Source organism: Dasypus novemcinctus, chromosome 19, assembly GCF_030445035.2.
Source record: "Dasypus novemcinctus isolate mDasNov1 chromosome 19, mDasNov1.1.hap2, whole genome shotgun sequence".
Classification (NCBI taxonomy): domain Eukaryota; kingdom Metazoa; phylum Chordata; class Mammalia; order Cingulata; family Dasypodidae; genus Dasypus; species Dasypus novemcinctus.
Window position 1 is genome coordinate 5758557 of NC_080691.1, and position 16215 is coordinate 5774771.

General features: G+C 60.2%; 1 protein-coding gene across 1 annotated transcript; it reads right to left on the bottom strand.

Moving 5' to 3' along the window:
- Nucleotides 1–1006: 1006 nt before the first annotated feature.
- On the bottom strand, nt 1007–8923 carry LOC131274683 (ral guanine nucleotide dissociation stimulator-like). The gene is made up of 13 exons (XM_058282306.1): nt 8906–8923; nt 8721–8831; nt 8218–8433; nt 7830–7933; nt 7258–7342; nt 5508–5594; nt 5074–5106; nt 4606–4727; nt 4333–4452; nt 3839–3899; nt 3428–3529; nt 2012–2126; nt 1007–1514 (listed from the first exon to the last, which is right to left on the bottom strand). Exons 1-13 carry the CDS (start codon nt 8921–8923, stop codon nt 1453–1455), a joined length of 1236 nt encoding a protein of 411 aa, XP_058138289.1. The 3' UTR covers nt 1007–1452.
- Nucleotides 8924–16215: the final 7292 nt, after the last annotated feature.

The window sequence follows — 16215 nt, forward strand, 5'->3', positions numbered from 1 at the left end:
GCCCTCCCAGGGTCCCGCGAGCTCAAAATGCTCAGAGCCAAACTCCTCTTGAGGCCAGTCAGCAGCCACACAGCAGGAAGTGGACCTCAGACCACATGGCCCAACTTCCCCTTGACCTGCAGAAGAGGGCACGTGGGGTCTCTGGCCCACAGGAAGGAGCACTCTTGTTTTGGCATTGAGAGCTCCTGCATGCTGCCACGGGCCCCGTCCAGCAAGGAGAGCCCACCAGGGACCCCGCACAGAGGTGGGGCCTGCCAGGGATTTTCCGGGGGAAGGACTTGCACAGGGAATGGCACAGCAGTGGGAAGCACTCGTTCAAAGGGAGCAGTGGTGTGGACACCAAGGAGGCCCAGCTGGAGCCCGGGACACTGCTGCTCAAATTCCCCATCCCCGCCTCAGGAAAACAAATTCTGGGGATGAGGATCACAAAGCGTGAAATCCATGGTCAAGCTTGGACCGTGAGGCCCTGAGGGGCACTGAGGAGGTGAGGGCTGCCTGCCCTTGGACTGGTGCCAAGAATCCTTCTCTTTTCCTCCTCTGTCCCTTTCCATTCCACAGTCTCAGCTATGTTCTCCTTCTTGCCCTACCTACTGCTGGTGTAAACCTATCGTTTGCCCTTGAAAACTACAAGTTCCTATTTGGTGCACAAGCAAAGCCTCAGGCAAGAAGCGGGAAAGGTTCCTTCTTCCTCCAAAGTGGTAGAAAGGCGGCCACTGCTCTGCTGGGGCTCAGGAAATGGTCTTTGTGAATGGTCTAAAGCCCAACAAGTCCTCCTGGGTGCTCTCGGCTCCCGCCGGGTGGAACACTGAAATGCACGTGTGCTCTCTGGTGTGGATTCCCGTATTTGCTTCAGGAACCCGGGGAGAGGCAGCTGGCTCTTTTCACTTCTCCCTTCTAAAATAAACGGATGACTCTGCAGGATGTCTCCTTTGATTGAGCACCATGAGAGCCTGTATCTCATTTCAATTAACATGGGAAATGCAAGAAACAAACTCATCTCCCAGGCTGTAGTGGAAACAAGAATTTAATAATAAAACCTTCACATTGAACATCTTCTAAGGACAAAGGCAGATATTGCCCCTCCCCTTTAGATAGACAGTCTTCATTGCTGTTGATTCTCAATTCAGTTATTTGACAATCTCTCGCAGATTGTCCCTCTGACTAGCCATGTTTTGAGCAGCAGGACAGGCCCAGGGGTGTGAGTGGAGTCTGGGGGTGGCCCAGACTGGCTGCTGGGGAGGGAAGCACCTGCCTGGCCTGGCCCACGGTGGTTGGGGTCAGCAGAAGGACTTGGCCAGGCAGGCCTGGCCCTGAGGTTTGGGGGACAGATGGGGCCAGTTACAGTTTCCCCTTTTGGAACCTGGGTCCCTTCTGCCAACTCCCCCGAAGGGATGAGAGAGCTTTCTCCTTGACCTCGGCATCCAGGGGTGTGGTCTTCCTCAGGAGAAGAAATCAGTAATCGGGCGAGGGCACCATAACATAATACACGTTGGCGCCATCCGGGATCTGCAGCGCTGGTGGGGTGGGGCAGAGGGGTGGTCAGCCGTGCTCCAGGGCATGGACAAACCCCATCCTCTGTGTTCCCATGAGAGCCGGCCTTGGCCAGGCACCCAACTTCCCCAGTCCAACTCCAGGACCACAGAGGAGCCGACTGAATGACACCCTGAATGACCAGGGAAGACTCTGCAGAGGCACAGCTGAAAGCGGGGGACCCTTGTTCCAAAAGCAACTCTGACTCCCACCTGCCAGCCTCAGAGTGGAGCTGCCACGAGGTCGTCTCCTCCCCCAAGCACCCCTGCCGCCTCCCTGCTGGGGATCGCGGCGCTGAAACTGGCCTTCTCCACCCCAGCGCACACCCCTGAGCCCAGCACTCCCTGGGACCAGACTGCCAAGTTCGCCAAGGGCAGCCCTGCACCGGGCCTCCTGAGCGAGACCTCATACCTTTGGGCCGGGGCCGTGCTGCCCCCCACCTGCCCCTGCACCCCTGCCCTCTCCCTCGCCCCTGACTCACTTCCATCTCCTGAGATGATCTGCACCAGCTGGTAGTCCTCGGGCTGCTCCCCAGCCAGCTTGTGCTCTTCCAGGGCCTTGAGGATCATGGCTAGAGCCCTGTCTTGGTCGGTCACCTGCGGTGGGTCAACCACAGGCCTCAGGGCATGGGTTCTGGAGCCGGCTCCCCACAGCACAGCTGCCAGAGACCCTGAAGAGGCCCCTCTGCTCAGGGCTGGGTCTACAGGAGCCTCCCTGTCTTCTCTTGCTCCCCTGGGGACACTCCACACAATGAGGGCACTCTTCCAGTCATTCCTCACCCCATCTCCAACAAGAAGCTGCACCTCTGTCTTAGGGTGCTTCCAAGGGAGGGTCCAAATCCCCAGCCCGCAGGCTGAACTCCATCCCCTGGCTCCTTGGCCTGCACAACTGCTAGGGGCTCCCAGAGCCCTGGGACAAAGGGTGGCCTCGCAGCAGAGGGTGGGGACTGTGGGGTGACCTCAGGGTCTCTCTCTGTCCCTCCTCCCTCCCCATCACAGGAGACAGCTCATCCTTGAGGAGGGCCCTTCCCTGCCCCTGCCCCTCCAGGAGGCCTCCGTGTAGCAGTGAACCCCCAGGTAGAACAACACGTCCAGTCCCAGCCCAGATGTTTGTCCAAGAAGAGGCTGGAAGACACTCTATGGCCCCGTAGGATGCCCTGGGCTCCAGGAGGCAGCTGTGCTCAGCAAGGTCTAGACCATAGCTGCCTTGAGCATGAGGGCCCAGGTGCAGGCAGGGCTCAGGCCAAGGGTCACTCAGTGACAGCTTAGAACAAGCACGCCAGCTCCTGGTCACAAGAGAAGTACAGCCCGTTTGGCTGTGCACCACGGCAGCACTGCAGCCTCTGGACTGTGGGGCAGGGGTGGCTCCATCTGCACGTCCATCTGGGATCTGGGCCCTGCTCATGCCTTCATGGCCACCGACCTGGGGCAGACCCCATCCTCCCCTCTGGGTCACGGCAGCAGCCCCTCACTGGCTGGTGTCTCCACGCACCACTTCACCATCCACTCTGAGGCCAAAGCTCTCCTGCTGTCCCTGCTCTGCTCTGACCCTTCAGGAGCTCCTGAGAAAGTCACGCTCCATCTGGCAGCTCCAGGGCCTGATGGGACCCCGACGTCTCTCTGACCCCAGCCCTTCCCCTGACCCTGCTCCTTCAGCCCTGGCCTCCTGGATGCTCCTCAGCCCACCAAGCACATGCCTCCTCAGGCCTGCCTGTGTCCACTATCCTGAGCCCTGACCACCATCGCACACACGCTCTTCCTGCCCCTGGACGTGGCTGTCTGTCCTCCCCCAGGCCCTGGCAAGTCTGCTCCAGGGTGGCAGGCAGGGACCATGGCACTGTTCAGGTGCCTACAGCCTGAGCCACCATGGCCCAGGGGCGGCCACATGCCCAGCTCACCAGGATGCTCTGGACCTTGTGGCCGCTGTCCTCGGCCAGGGTGACACGGATGAAGCAGTGGTCGCCCACGTGCCGTTTGTAGCGTGGCCGTGAGTCGCGGCGCTTTCAGCTGGTCTGGGTGGCCCTGGCTTGGATGGAGGAGGAAGAGGACATTCCTCCCGATGCTGACATAACGGTGGAGCCGATCTGAGATGATGTGGAGGTCGACTGCCCCGGCTATGGGGGACGGGAGATCAGCAGAAGGCCGGGAGTCTCGGGGCAGCCCGGGCTGCTCAAGAAGCTCCAGGAGGCTCTAGAAGGTCTGAACAAGTCAACAGGGCTCCACCCCTCATGGACACGGGGAGGGCCCAGCAGGCACAGGAGGGGCAGGGGAAGGGCGATGGCCCCCAGGGAGCAGGGCTGGGCAGTCACCTTTGCTTCCTGACCATCCTGGGCCTCCAGGACATGGTCCAGGTGGATTTCCACCACAGAGCTGGAGGAGCCAGCCACATGCGTGTGAGCAGAATCTGCTGCATCCCCACCACTCAGGTCAGGGCCACCCTGGAGCTGGACGCTGGAGTGGGCAGTCCTGCTGCCACTAGACTCAGCGTCGGGGCCCTGGTGGCTGGATGGAGTCTCAGCTTACCTTGGGGGCCTCCCCTGGCATGCCTACCCACCTCTGCCCTGCTAAATCTGCACACGGCTAAGTCCTAGGTCCATCAAGAGGAGCCAGTGGGCCCTGACTGCTCCAGAGCTCAGGCAGCACCACCCCATTGCCCAGAGGAAGAAACAGGCCCAGGGAGGGGTGACTCTCCCAGCCCCAGGGCTGGTCAGGAGTGGAGCTGGGATCCTGGCACTCGGTGGCAGGTGCCCCCAGCCCATGCTCAGCCTGGAGCTCCCCTGAGCCCCGGCCAGCCCACCCTCACCTGCCCCACAAGGGGAACTCACTCTCCACTCCAAGGCTTGCTGCCTTCTGGGGGTGTTGGGCCTGGAAGCTCTCACTGGCTGACTCAGGTGGTGGCTCCCACTCATGAGACAGGAGGAGGCTACAGGACAGGGGGCAGCCATCAGGCTCCCGGGAGCCCCAGCTTGGACTCCCTCCTGGGGTCCGCACAGCAGTTGGCATCCGCGTGCCCCGGCCTCCTCGGGCAGCAGGGCCTACATGGGCCCAGGAGCCACCAGGGCACTCCTGCCCCCACCGTGGCCTAATGCCAAGCTGCTCCACAGCCTCAAACCAGGCCCCAAAGCGCCTGTCGGGCACAAGGCGGTCATAGCAGCAGCATGCCTGTAGCTGCTGCAGCTCAGCCACCAGCTGGTATTCCTGGGATCAGACAGAGGAGGAGGCACTGCAGAGGCTTGGGTGGGCTTGCCCGGTGGGCCGGGGCCCGGGGGCTGGTTTGGCCCCTGGATTCCCAGGCCTCCCCTGCCTTCCAGGCTCTACCTGCCCTCAGGGCTGAGTTCACACAGCTCCTCCTCCAGGAAGTCGACCTTTCACCAGGTGAACCCCCATGCTCCCGAGGGAGGGGTCGGCCCTGTCTTCTCTCCTCCAACTCCCCAGCAGTCTTCCAGGAAGCTGCCTGCAGCCAGGGGTGCCCTGCCAGGAGGCTCTCTCTTTTCCAGCCCCCACCCACAGTCCCACCCCTGCACTGCTGGCCTCAGCTGCTCACCTTCCTCCTTTTCTCAAAATTCACCTTGGCCCCCTGGAAGGCAGAGAGGTCACATCCATCACAAGGGGGCCCCCAGCCATTGCCGTGCCCGTCGCCCCTGAGCCCTTGTCGCGCAGCACAACTGCGGGTTCCATGGGCACAGGGCAGCCCAGACCAGGCAGGGACCCAGACAGGCTTGTGGGTGCAGGAGTGGGGCCCCCGAGGGGAGCCCCAGGGCCCACCTGGCCCAGCCTCTGACCACAGTGGAGAGATGCCCCGGGACCAGCCTGCGCTCACTCTGCTGCCACAACTCCACAGCACCCAGCTCCAGGGTGGCCGGCAGGCTCTTGGGAGATGCAGTGTGCCCACTGCTCAGCGCTCGGGGCTCGGGCCGGCCTCTCCTCCCAAACCTCAGGGACCCTTTCCCACGCAGTCCCGGCCCCAGGCTCACTCACATCCAGAAACTCCTGCATGGCAGAGTCCACCACCAAAAACCGAGTGAGAAATGTCCCCAACCATGGAACAGTGCCCTGGATGGCACCCTGTGGCGTGGAGTCGGTGGGGATGAGCGCAGGCACTCGGGGGCCCCCAACACCCCGCCCTGACAACCCCACAGGCTGACTCCTAGGACCACCCAGCATCACCCTGGCACATGCTCAGGCACCCAGCTGTCACCCCGAAGTTCCCCGCCTGGCCTCCAAGGACCCCAAACTCCCCTGCAGTCACCTCCCTGCACCGGCATTTCTTCCATCACAAGCCCACACCCCACCCCACCCAGTCCACCAGCATCGGCTCTTCCAGACTCTTGCTCTGACTTGCTGCCACTAGTCCCCAAGGATTCCCTCGGCTCCCGGCCCTCAAGCTTCCAGGGGAACAGACATGGAAGGGAGGCTCCCTGGGCTCAGAGGCCCAGGAGGGATGGCTGGGAGGAGGGCCCCACCCTGACTTGGAGGCCACCCGCCCTGGCCCCCTGGCAGGAGACACCCCCACCCCCTCCTGCTGCTGTTGCTGCTGCTTCTGGCTCTGTTGTGGTTCGTGTCCAGGGTGGCAAACTCGGGGTTCCCCTCCCGTCAGGATTGAGCAGCTCAGGGTCAGTGAGGCCCTCCGCCCTTCCCTGTTGTCCCTGGGGCCTTGGACCCCTGGACCAAGTGGGCAGGTGGAAATCTGCTGCCACCACGTGCCAGAGGTGCCCTGGGGATCTTATGCAAATGGCCTGGCCTCCCTGAGCCTGTTTGGATATCTGGGATGTGACCACAAAGACCTGACCCCTTCTCAGGAGTCCAGAGGCCTCGGGGGTGCATGCCAGTGGCACGGATGCTCTGGCCATCCCGCTCCCCTCTCGGAGTCCCAGCAATACTCGGCCACATTTGTTTTCTCCCATCAACCCCGCCAGCTGGCCATGAGCTGGCCATGAGGGCGGCACCGCTGAATGCTTGTGCTTCCATTCCGCCGGAGGACACACAGGCCCAGGGAAGGATGCGCTCGGGGCGCTGAGGATAGGCGGCTCCCTCCGGCCGGAGGCCTCCTCTGCGCTGACGTTGCCCACAGCCTGCCACTGCCAACAGCTGTCCACTTCTCCTGGCCTCTACGCGTGGATGTGCAAGGGGCCTCCTGTCATCCCAGCCATGGAGTTGGAGGATGGGGTGTCCCAGGAGGCCTAGTTGAGCAGATCCTGCCTGCCCCAGCCCACACGACTGAAAATCCAAAGGCTGCCCGAGGCCTGCACACAGGCACCCCCTCCTGGGGGTCCACTCGGGATGTTCTGCCTGCAGGGGCACCCCGTCCTCCAGCTGCACGGCTGGACATTGCAGTACTGGACATCGAAGTTGTGCTGCGTCTTCTAGGTGGAAGCTTCTAGTTTCAGTCAGAAAGGACCCGCCATGGTTTCCTGTCTCCCAAAGACTTCTCCCAGCTCTCTGACACAAGCCATTGGTAACGAGGTGCAGGTCTGAGACCCCCACGTGGATGGAGACTTCTCTTCCTGCCGGTTCATCATCTCCTCCTGGAACATCCCAGCCCCTCCCACCGCATCTGAGCACCAACGCCAGCCTATGGCCCTGCAGCTGCCCCCCACCTGCCCATGAACCAGGCAGAGCCCTCTTCATCTTCCTCCAGAAGAGGCCTGACAGGATGTTTGCAAAGAAACACCCAGGGAAACACTCACAAGCCCACCTCCTGAGCCCTGACCCCCCACCTGCTCTTCACCTGGGAGATCAGCTCGCTGCCCTGGGAGGAGTTGCTCTCAGTGGAGAAAATCTCAGACAGTGTCTGAAAGAGGTGGAAGCTGTCCCTGGGGGAGGGCAAGAAGAAAGGAGAAAGGTGGGAGTGGGTGGGAGTGTCCAGGGGACAACCCACTTCATCGTAGCCGGGTCCTGGGACCCGGGCTGCCTGGGTGGGTGGTGCTGAAACTGGGCAGCTCTGAGCACTGCAGGATAGCGTGGGCTTGGGAGCTGAGCTCTCAGGCAGGCACAGTGGGGATCCCCACTCCTAGTTGACGAGCAGCTGGTGTTGACACGGATTGCTGTCCACTGGATAGAGTGGGCTGCTGACCAGCACACCCTGGACGTGCTCTCATCTGGCTCGACTCCATGCCTGACCGCAGCCGGCACCAGTGTTGATGCACAACAGCTGACCTCAGGTCCTGGCGAGACCTGGAGCCCCAACCCACCCGGCCCCTACCCGGATCCCGCTGCCTCCAGGCTCCCTGCAGGGCGATGCCCAGCCTCCCGCGGGGCCCCTGGTCCCCCCCGGCATCCCCTGGAGAGAAGCCTGCCCACCTGGAAACTTCCACCCATGTCTTCTTCTGACAGCCAATCGCGTGGCTTTCGAGAGCAGAGAGGATGGCGAGGCCTGAGGAGAAGTTGCGGAGGGTTCGGCACTCCTGGGGAGGGAGAAAGAATAGGCCATGGGTGGTGGTCTGAGTGCCCCCTGTTCCCGCTCCAGCCCCCTTGGCTGACCTCCCCCTCTGGATGAGAGACCCCCACGGAGCCCCTAAGGGCGAGCCAGAACCCCAGAGCGAGACCCCCATGCTCCACCTGAGGGAAAAGCCTGGGGGGGACGTGAGAAGGGAGGAGGGCTGTGATCCAGACAGGCCATGGCCCTGAGGCCGAGAGCCCACCAGCGAGCAGGGGTGTCCAGGAGTCCAGAGAGGGCCCCGGCACGCACCCTGGCCACCTCGATCCAGGGCTCCACCACCCTGGCCCTGTCTGCGGCCTTCATGCTGTGGTCCCCGAGGCAGGTGGCCACGACGCAGTCGGCCACATGGTTGAACTGGCTGATGACGGCGTGCACGGTGGGCACCACGTGCTCCTTGCCCTTCTGGTGGCGCTGGGACCAGACGGAGCCCAGGCAGTGGTGGGGCACCACCTTCTTGAACAGCTCCTGGGGAGGAGGGTGAGTCAGCCAGCCACACCCACCCCCAGCTCAGATCCCGCATGCCCTCAGGACCCTGGCTGGGGTCATTGTCACAGCAGTGCGTGTGGTAGGGACGGCTTGTGTCCTAGGTCTCCTCTCCAGAGGCTCAAGAAACTCGCCCAGGGAACAAGGCTGGCAGTGGACCAGGGTTTGGACCCAGATCCCAGGATTCGCGATCAGGGTGGGGAAGGTTGGGGCGCAGGTCCTAGGAGGAAGGTCCCCCCAGCTCCACCCTGCCAAGCCCAGCTGCTCACCGCATCCATGAGCGACAGCTGCTCTGCCACCAGTTCGGGAGGGAAAGCCAGGAGCTCAGGCTTCTGCTCACGCAGACCGTCCCCGCAGGGCCCGGGCCAGGGGCAGGAAGGCTGTGGGGGAGGGCAGCCCACCCTGCTGCTGAGCTGAGCTCTGGCTGTGGCTCAGGTGCTGCTGCCAGACTTGCCTCCCCATTGAGAGCCATTGCTCCTGAAGGTGCCTGAACTGGCTGCAGCTCCAGAGTGGGCCCTGGAGCAACCTGTGCAGGCGGCACTGGAGGTGGCGGTGGGATCTCCTCCCCCTTGCCAACTGGCGGTGTGGATGGTGCAGCAGGGGCTGCCCCAGCAGAAGGGGCTGGCTCTACCTCCTCAGGAGGCACTGGCGCTCCCTCCACAGGTGGCAGTGGAGGTGGCCCCGAGGCATCTTCCAGCTTGAAAACCAGTGCTTCTGCTGCTGGAGGAGCAGGCTCTCCCTCAGGAGCGGGCAGTGCCGATCTGTGGAGCGGCGGTGAGGCAGGTGGAGCTGGACATGCTCTGCAGCTCATGCTCCCAATGGTGCTGCAGCTGCCTGTGCCTCCTGAGCAGGTGCTCTGGCTGACCAGTTTGGATGGTCTAGCTCCAGGGAAGGCATGGGCCCCATCTCTGTGGGGGGAAGCTGTGGTGGGCTGGAGCCACCTGCAGCTCAGGAGTTGGCGCCATGGCACGGAATGCATCAGGCTCTATTTGCAAGGCAGGCGCTGGCACCACCTCACTAGCTGGCAGTCCAGGTGGTGATGGAGCCGACTCTGGCTCTGGACCTGTGTCGGCTGCAGGGGATGGAACTAGCACTGGCGGTCGCACTGGAGGCATCGGTGGCTCTGGAGCTGACAAAGGAGCTGGACAAGAGGCAGTTTCCCCACCATGAATGGCTCCGAGTGTCATTCCAAAACAGAGAAGATCCCACTACCTCTAGGGGAAGATCCTGCCCAGGAAAGTGCTCCCCGTGGCAGGCTCCCAGGTGACATATCTGGGGCTCTGCCTTGCTTGCAGCCCGAGGGCAGCCTCTGCTGGCTCCTGCCTCTGCAGTACAATCCCAGCCCCTGGCCCACAAGCTCATATGCCCCGACGCCAAGGCCCCCTCACCCTCCGGCTCTGCCTCCGTGGGCTCCGGGTCTCTCATCTGGGCAAGCAGAAGTGTGACACGGCACTGTGGGCCAGAGCCCGGCAGGTGCTCCTGGGCATGGGCCGCCAGCAGCTGGAGGCAGGGAGAGTCCAGAGGCTGCAGGAAGTCCTCCCAGTACTGGTCCATCCAGGTGCCCAGCAGGGAGCAGAGGGTGCTGAGGGCAGGTTGGGCCGCACGGTCAGATGCCGACCTTGCCCTCCACACTGCCCCCAGGGACCCTCCCACTGCACAGAAAGTCGACGAGGACAGCAAGGGCTCTGACTGGCCTGGCCACAGCCCAGTGCTGACACACAGTAGGAGCTTCAGCACCAGGTGAGTGTGGAGGGGGCAGGGCCCGTCCTCCCGCCCCAGGCCCTCGTGGCCCCCACCCAGGAGCGTCTGCCCAAGGAGCTGCCTCATTTTCTGCCTGGTGTCGTGTGTGTCTCCCCTTCCCATGGACACTGCCCCCCCCCGCCACCCCTGCAGGAGGCAGACAGGACTGAGGCCCCCGGCAGATTGGCAGCAGGCCGCTCACCAACTCCTGTCGGGATCTGCGTGAGGTGGTGTTTGGGGGCCTGGGGACTGGGAGGGAGTGGAGGAGGAGTGGGCTTCTCTCAGGAATGAGCCCCCAGGCCTCCTGTGCAGACAGTGCCCCAGGACCCCACCTCAGCTTCCTTACTCCTTTGCAAGGGGAGGGGGAAGCCCTCTGGACTCAGCCTTCCAGGGGACAGAGGACACGTGGCCCCAGACCCTGCCCAGTCCTACCCAGCCACCCACCACCCGACTCCCCACGATGGGGTCTGGGCACGAAAGCCCCTCACCCTCTCCCAGAGTGCACCTACGTTTTCACGTCAAGGCGTCCATGAGGCTCGCCCCTCCCACCGAGGTCACCTCCATACCTAGGGGAGACCGTGAGGCTGTCACAGCTGCTGGCTGAGTGTCCCCCCTGCTGAAGATGGCTCTGCCTATTGCTGGTGGTGCCCCCTCCAAAGGAACCCAGAAGGCAGGGTCTTTGGTCTGCCGTGTCTGCTGCATGAAGCCAGGTGCCGAAGGGAGTGCGTGCACCGAGTAGACACGTGCCGGCTACCAGGGGAAGGGGGAGCCCCCAGCGGCACCTCCTCAGACCCGTGGTGGGCCTGGAGCCCTCTGGCAGCCCACAGGTATCCCTGCTCTGACCACACCGAGGTCAGAGGCCCGAAAGGGCTCGAAGACCTCCCTGAGAAATGAGAAAACTGGGAGCAAAGGGAGCGAGGCCGAGAGCCTCTTCCCTGGGCAGAGGGAAGTCCTGCCCAGGAGCAGCCCGGCGCCTCCAGCCGCCCTGTCCCGGAGCCAGGCTCGGGGCAGCCCTTCCCACAGACCCTGCCAGTCTGTCCTACAATCAGCCCTGGGGGCTGGTCCTCAGGGCACCCCCTTCCCAAGGAGGAAACTGAGGCCAGCAGGTGCAGTGGTGTTTCTGAGATGCCCAGCGTGTGGGGGGCACAGCAGCCCAGGGGGCGGGCAGGGGCGGGCGCTCACTGGTGGAACAGCCGGTCCAGGACCTGCTTGGTGGAGGCGAACATGTGGTAGGTCCCCAGGAAGGTGCGGATGTAGCCGAGGTCGCCCTCCTACAATGCAGGCACCAGGTGCTCTGCCAGGTCCTCCCAGTGGCCTGCATTGACCTTGCGCACGATGCGGCTCTCCCCCCTCGCGAGGGCCCCCTTGTTCTTCCTCTGGGGTGGGACAGAGGGAGCAGTGTGGTCAGACACAGTGCCTGGACCCAGCTGGGCGTGGCCAGGGCCCACCTGCTGCCCCGAGCCCTGAGCGATGTCCGGCCGAAGGGCCATGCGGGCCCCTAGTGGAGAAAGGTCCTCAGTCTTCACACTGAACCACAGGCGAGCCAACACCTGAAAGGCGAGGCCCCTGACCTGAAAGGGCGGGTGCCTGGAGGGTCCTTGGGGGAGAAAGGCCCCTGCAGGGCCGAGGGTCTAATCAGAGCCTGGAGAACTGCAGACCCTCCTGGTCAGGAGACGACCTTCTGGACTGCACTGTCCTGGGGCCAGAGGAACAAGGAGATGCTGTTGGCCACCCCAACCCCACCTCAGGACAAGGAAGGGAAACGCCAGGCCAGGGCCAGGGGCTGCAGGAACACTCCCCCCAAAGACAGCTGGTGGTCCCCCACTGCTGCCCCTCTGTGAGGTCAGCTGGCCCTCCCTGGAGAAAGGGAGGTCTGCATCTCCTCTGCCCAGCTGTCCCTTTCCTGGAGCCTCTACCGGGGCCAGGAGGACCACTGCCTGGGGGCCTGTGGGAGGTGTCCAGGGCAGCAGAGCCGGCAGGGCCCCAGGACAGGACCTTCAGCTCCAGCAGGCCCAAAGGCGGAAAGGCTGCCCTGAACTGCCACCCTCCTGGAATCCTGGGAGCCGAGGCAGGCCCCAGCTCCTACCTGGGAAGGTCAAGGGGACAGTTACGGGAGATGGCGAGAACGCTCCTCAGCAGGAGAGCTGGATGGCTCGGAGCAGATGGGGAAGGACAGTCACAAAGATGCTGCCGGTCCATTGGGGCCAAGGAGGGGACTCGCAAACACAGCAGCACGACGTGCACGTGTCTGCGGCGCTCCCACCCTCCAGCAGGCCCTGACAGGGAATCCTGCACTAAGGACCCTCTCCCGCCCCTCTGCACATGTGCAGTGACCTTCCCCCATCTGTGGAGTGGCCGTGTGCTGTGGAGTGGCCGTGTACTGGTGGGGTCCCAGGTTCCTCGGGAAGCGGGATATGGGGCCACTCGGGTGTGAAATCCCCAAAGAGCATGCGGGCGGCGATCAGGGTGGAACACGGCCCCGGGGTGCTCCCTGGCTGCCTCAGCCCCCCCCCCCTCGGTGCCTGCTCTCACCTGGAACCAGTGCCGGCCCTGGCCGGGGCCCCAATGGACTGGCACCTTCCTCAGAGAGACGGTGTAGATGAGCCCCTCTGCCAGCTCCTTGCCGACCACCTGCATGGAGCTCTGTGGACACAGTGCCCAGCACCCGGGCTGAGGGGTGTCAGCAAGGGGCCTGTCCTCCCCCCCAGGGGAAGCTGGCTCTCCATCGGGCTGGGACCCAGTGCAGGCCCAGATGGGCTCTGCCTTCCCCTGAGCCCGGTGGAGAGAACAAGGGAGCTCGAGGCTCAGGAAAGACACAGTCCACATGGATGTCCCCACACTGCCTCTTCCCACACCCACCCATGACCTGGCAGGGGACAAGGAAGGCCTTCTGTGTCCCCAACCCTGATGGCCACTCCTGCCTGTGATGGTCCCCCTGTCCACGCTCCCACACCCTCAGAAGAGGATGGACGTGGGGCTACCCAGGAGGAGCACAGCAGTGGCCTGTGCTCAACCAGCTCCCCTGGGCCACCCCATGTCACCTCTGGGTGCCTCCTGGGTGCCGATGGCCAGTGGCTCTGTGGCTGAGGCCTCAGCCAATGTTGGAAGTGATGGCAAGGGGATTCATTCCTGGTTTGGTTGAGGTTGGAGCCTCGGGGTCACGCAACCCAGCAGGACAACATGTTGCTGTCTTGAGCATCTCCTGCCAAGTGAGCTGGGAAGGGGCTGCCTGTGGAATCTGGGTGCCTGGCTACCAGGGTTCCAAGTTCTATCACCGAGGAGGTGAGGTCACTTCCTTAGGTCATTTCCCCTGGGCCCTTCAACTGTAAGAACTCTGCCAAAGTCCCTCTGCACGGCTGTCTGTCCATCCCCTCTCTTGGATCGCCTTGTTCTCTGGACGCCATTCTGCCAACACATCCCCCCCATAGCTCCCTGGGAAGGTTGTGGGCAGCTCGGGCACCAGCTCGGGGAAGACCCAGCTGGGTTCAGGGCCCGCTGTTCTGTCCTTTCAGCTTTGGGGAGCCCAGGCTAGTCACTGGGCCCACCCCCAGTCTCCTCGCCACACAGAGGGATCCATTCTAGCATTGGCTTCCTGGGACAGCGTCACATCCACGGGGGACAGACACTGTGAGCCCCGGAGTCTGGTTTCACACGGAACAAATGTACACACTCAGACACAGGAGAAGCAGGAAGGGGATGGACGGAACCCAGAGTCCAACTCCACACAGCGCTGGGGGAGGGCCGTGTGGTCTGAGGAGACCTGCTTGCACTCCTGGGTTGCTGTCTCCATCTGGCCCATGATGAGGTGGAAAGGAGACCAAAGTCAGGCATGGCGGCTGTGCCACCAATCCTGCCAGAGGCTTCCCATTGCCTTGATTATTTCTAACTCTATCTTGTCCACTTAAGAATTGGAGATAGAAGCAATCATTGAAAAAGAAAAAGCAAGCACAATTGAATAAAACCATACAACTCTCAATTAAATGGACTGCCTACGTAGAAATTGTTTTTTATCATACAGTATGTTACACAATCTATCTGGTTCATCATAACACAATCCTATGGTATTGGCCCTTTTGTGTCTGGCCAGCTTCACTTAAAAGAATCTCCTCCAGGTTCATTCATGTTGTCTTCTTCTTTATGGTTCATTTCTTCTTACTGCTGCATAACTTTTCCTTGGGTGAATTCACCAGCATGTTTTTCCACTCATCCACCGATGGACACCTGGGTTGTTTCCAACTTCTGGCAATTGTGAAGAATGCCACTGTGAAAATCGACGTGCAGATGTCTGTTCTTGTTGTTGTAGAGTTTGAGAGAGGTTTAATTATTTGTGTATAGAGAGGCCAGGACTTAGGAATGATTTTGAGAAGGCAAAATGGTTTATTGATGGCCGGCCGGACTTGGGAGCTTTTTGTTTTAATCCCGACCCCGGAACAAGATTTTTGAGTTCCTTTTATACAGAGAGGGAAGGCCAAATGGTCTTTTTGTTTCAGTTTTTTTTTTTTTTAAGATTTATTTATTTATTTAATTCCCCCCCTCCCTTGGTTGTCTGTTCTTGGTGTCTATTTGCTGCGTCTTGTTTCTTTGTCCGCTTCTGTTGTCATCAGCGGCACGGGAAGTGTGGGCAGCGCCATTCCTGGGCAGGCTGCTCTTTCTTTTCATGCTGGGCGGCTTTCCTCACGGGCGCACTCCTTGCTCGTGGGGCTCCCCCACGCGGGGGACACCCTTGCGTGGCGCGGCACTCCTTGCGCGCATCAGCACTGCGCATGGCCAGCTCCACACGGGTCAAGGAGGCCCGGGGTTTGAACCGCGGACCTCCCATATGGTAGACGGACGCCCTAACCACTGGGCCAAAGTCCGTTTCCCTTGTTTCAGTTTTTAACAGGCTTAAATTAGCATATATATCTTCCACATCTCTGGTAAGCTTTCAGCATGGACCTCAGGTATTCTAGATAAGCTTTTAGCATATTTTGTTTGCATTTCCCCTGATTACTTGCATAGTTAAACTGTTTCCTGGGACTGGAGTCCTTGTCATGGTCACTAAGGGCAGGACTGCAGCCTTTTATCACCCCACACCCACAAGTCACAGATAGTTCAGGTTATCTCTGAAGAGACAAAGAGCCTCCCACCCATAGCCCACATCATTTCCCCCCTTTGCTAAAGTTTAACTTGCTAAGCTTTGGCATAATTATTGTTGGAGCTATGAGGTAGATGGCTATTTGTTGTTTTGATTGATTATTTATTAATATATAGTGTAGCATCCAGGACTGTTTTTAAAGTTTAGAAGTTTTTATTTTGGACAGCAGAATTCTGGGGTGGGGGTTCTCTGCAGTCATTCTGGAGCCACTGGTGCTTACATGGATTTTTAGTTAGGTTCCAGATTTATTTATTAATTTTGTTTTACCCTTAAAGAGTTTACACCTTTAATTTAAAAGGGATGCTGAAGGGAGATGATTTTTTTTCTGTAACTGCTTCCTGCTGGCCATGGGCTGTAGTTATTGCCTAACAAGGTGTAAACTTCTTATTTTATTTTAACAGGAGGAAGATGGATTCAGCATTTTGTACAAAGTTGGATGAAGTTTTCATATGGTTAATAAGATGTTTACCTTGAAAGAAACAAACTTAATTAAAAATTTGGAATACTTGTTTTTAAAAGAGGACATTGGATTACAGAGGTAGACAAGGTTAGGTGCCTATAAAGAATGCACTTTTTTAAAAAAGCTGGTGGGAACAGCATATATATTCTTTTTTAAGTTATTTATTTTTAGAGAGAAATTGCAACAGACACTTAGCTTTGTCTGAAGACACATTCTAAGCTGTTTAATGATTGGCACTTATTTGCTTTGTTAGATGCTTCTAGTGAACTGGCACTCCTTGGGCAACTGGCTTTATTTAGGATTAGAATACTAAGTTGGAAATTTTTTTAGTTTTCAGCTGTGGGAGTGATTAGAACTACAGAATAAAGGTTTTTTACACCTTGGTTTTAATTGTACAATTTTTAGCAATTTCGATTTGTTTAATAGGTGA

Excerpts from the sequence above, each read along its gene's own strand:
- LOC131274683 (XM_058282306.1), bottom strand. Across the intron at positions 3,900-4,332 it reads GAGTTCCCCTTGTGGGGCAG|CTCTGTGGTGGAAATCCACC; the intron begins GTGAGGGTGGGC and ends TGGCTCCTCCAG. Across the intron at positions 2,127-3,427 it reads ACAAGGTCCAGAGCATCCTG|GTGACCGACCAAGACAGGGC; the intron begins GTGAGCTGGGCA and ends GACCCACCGCAG.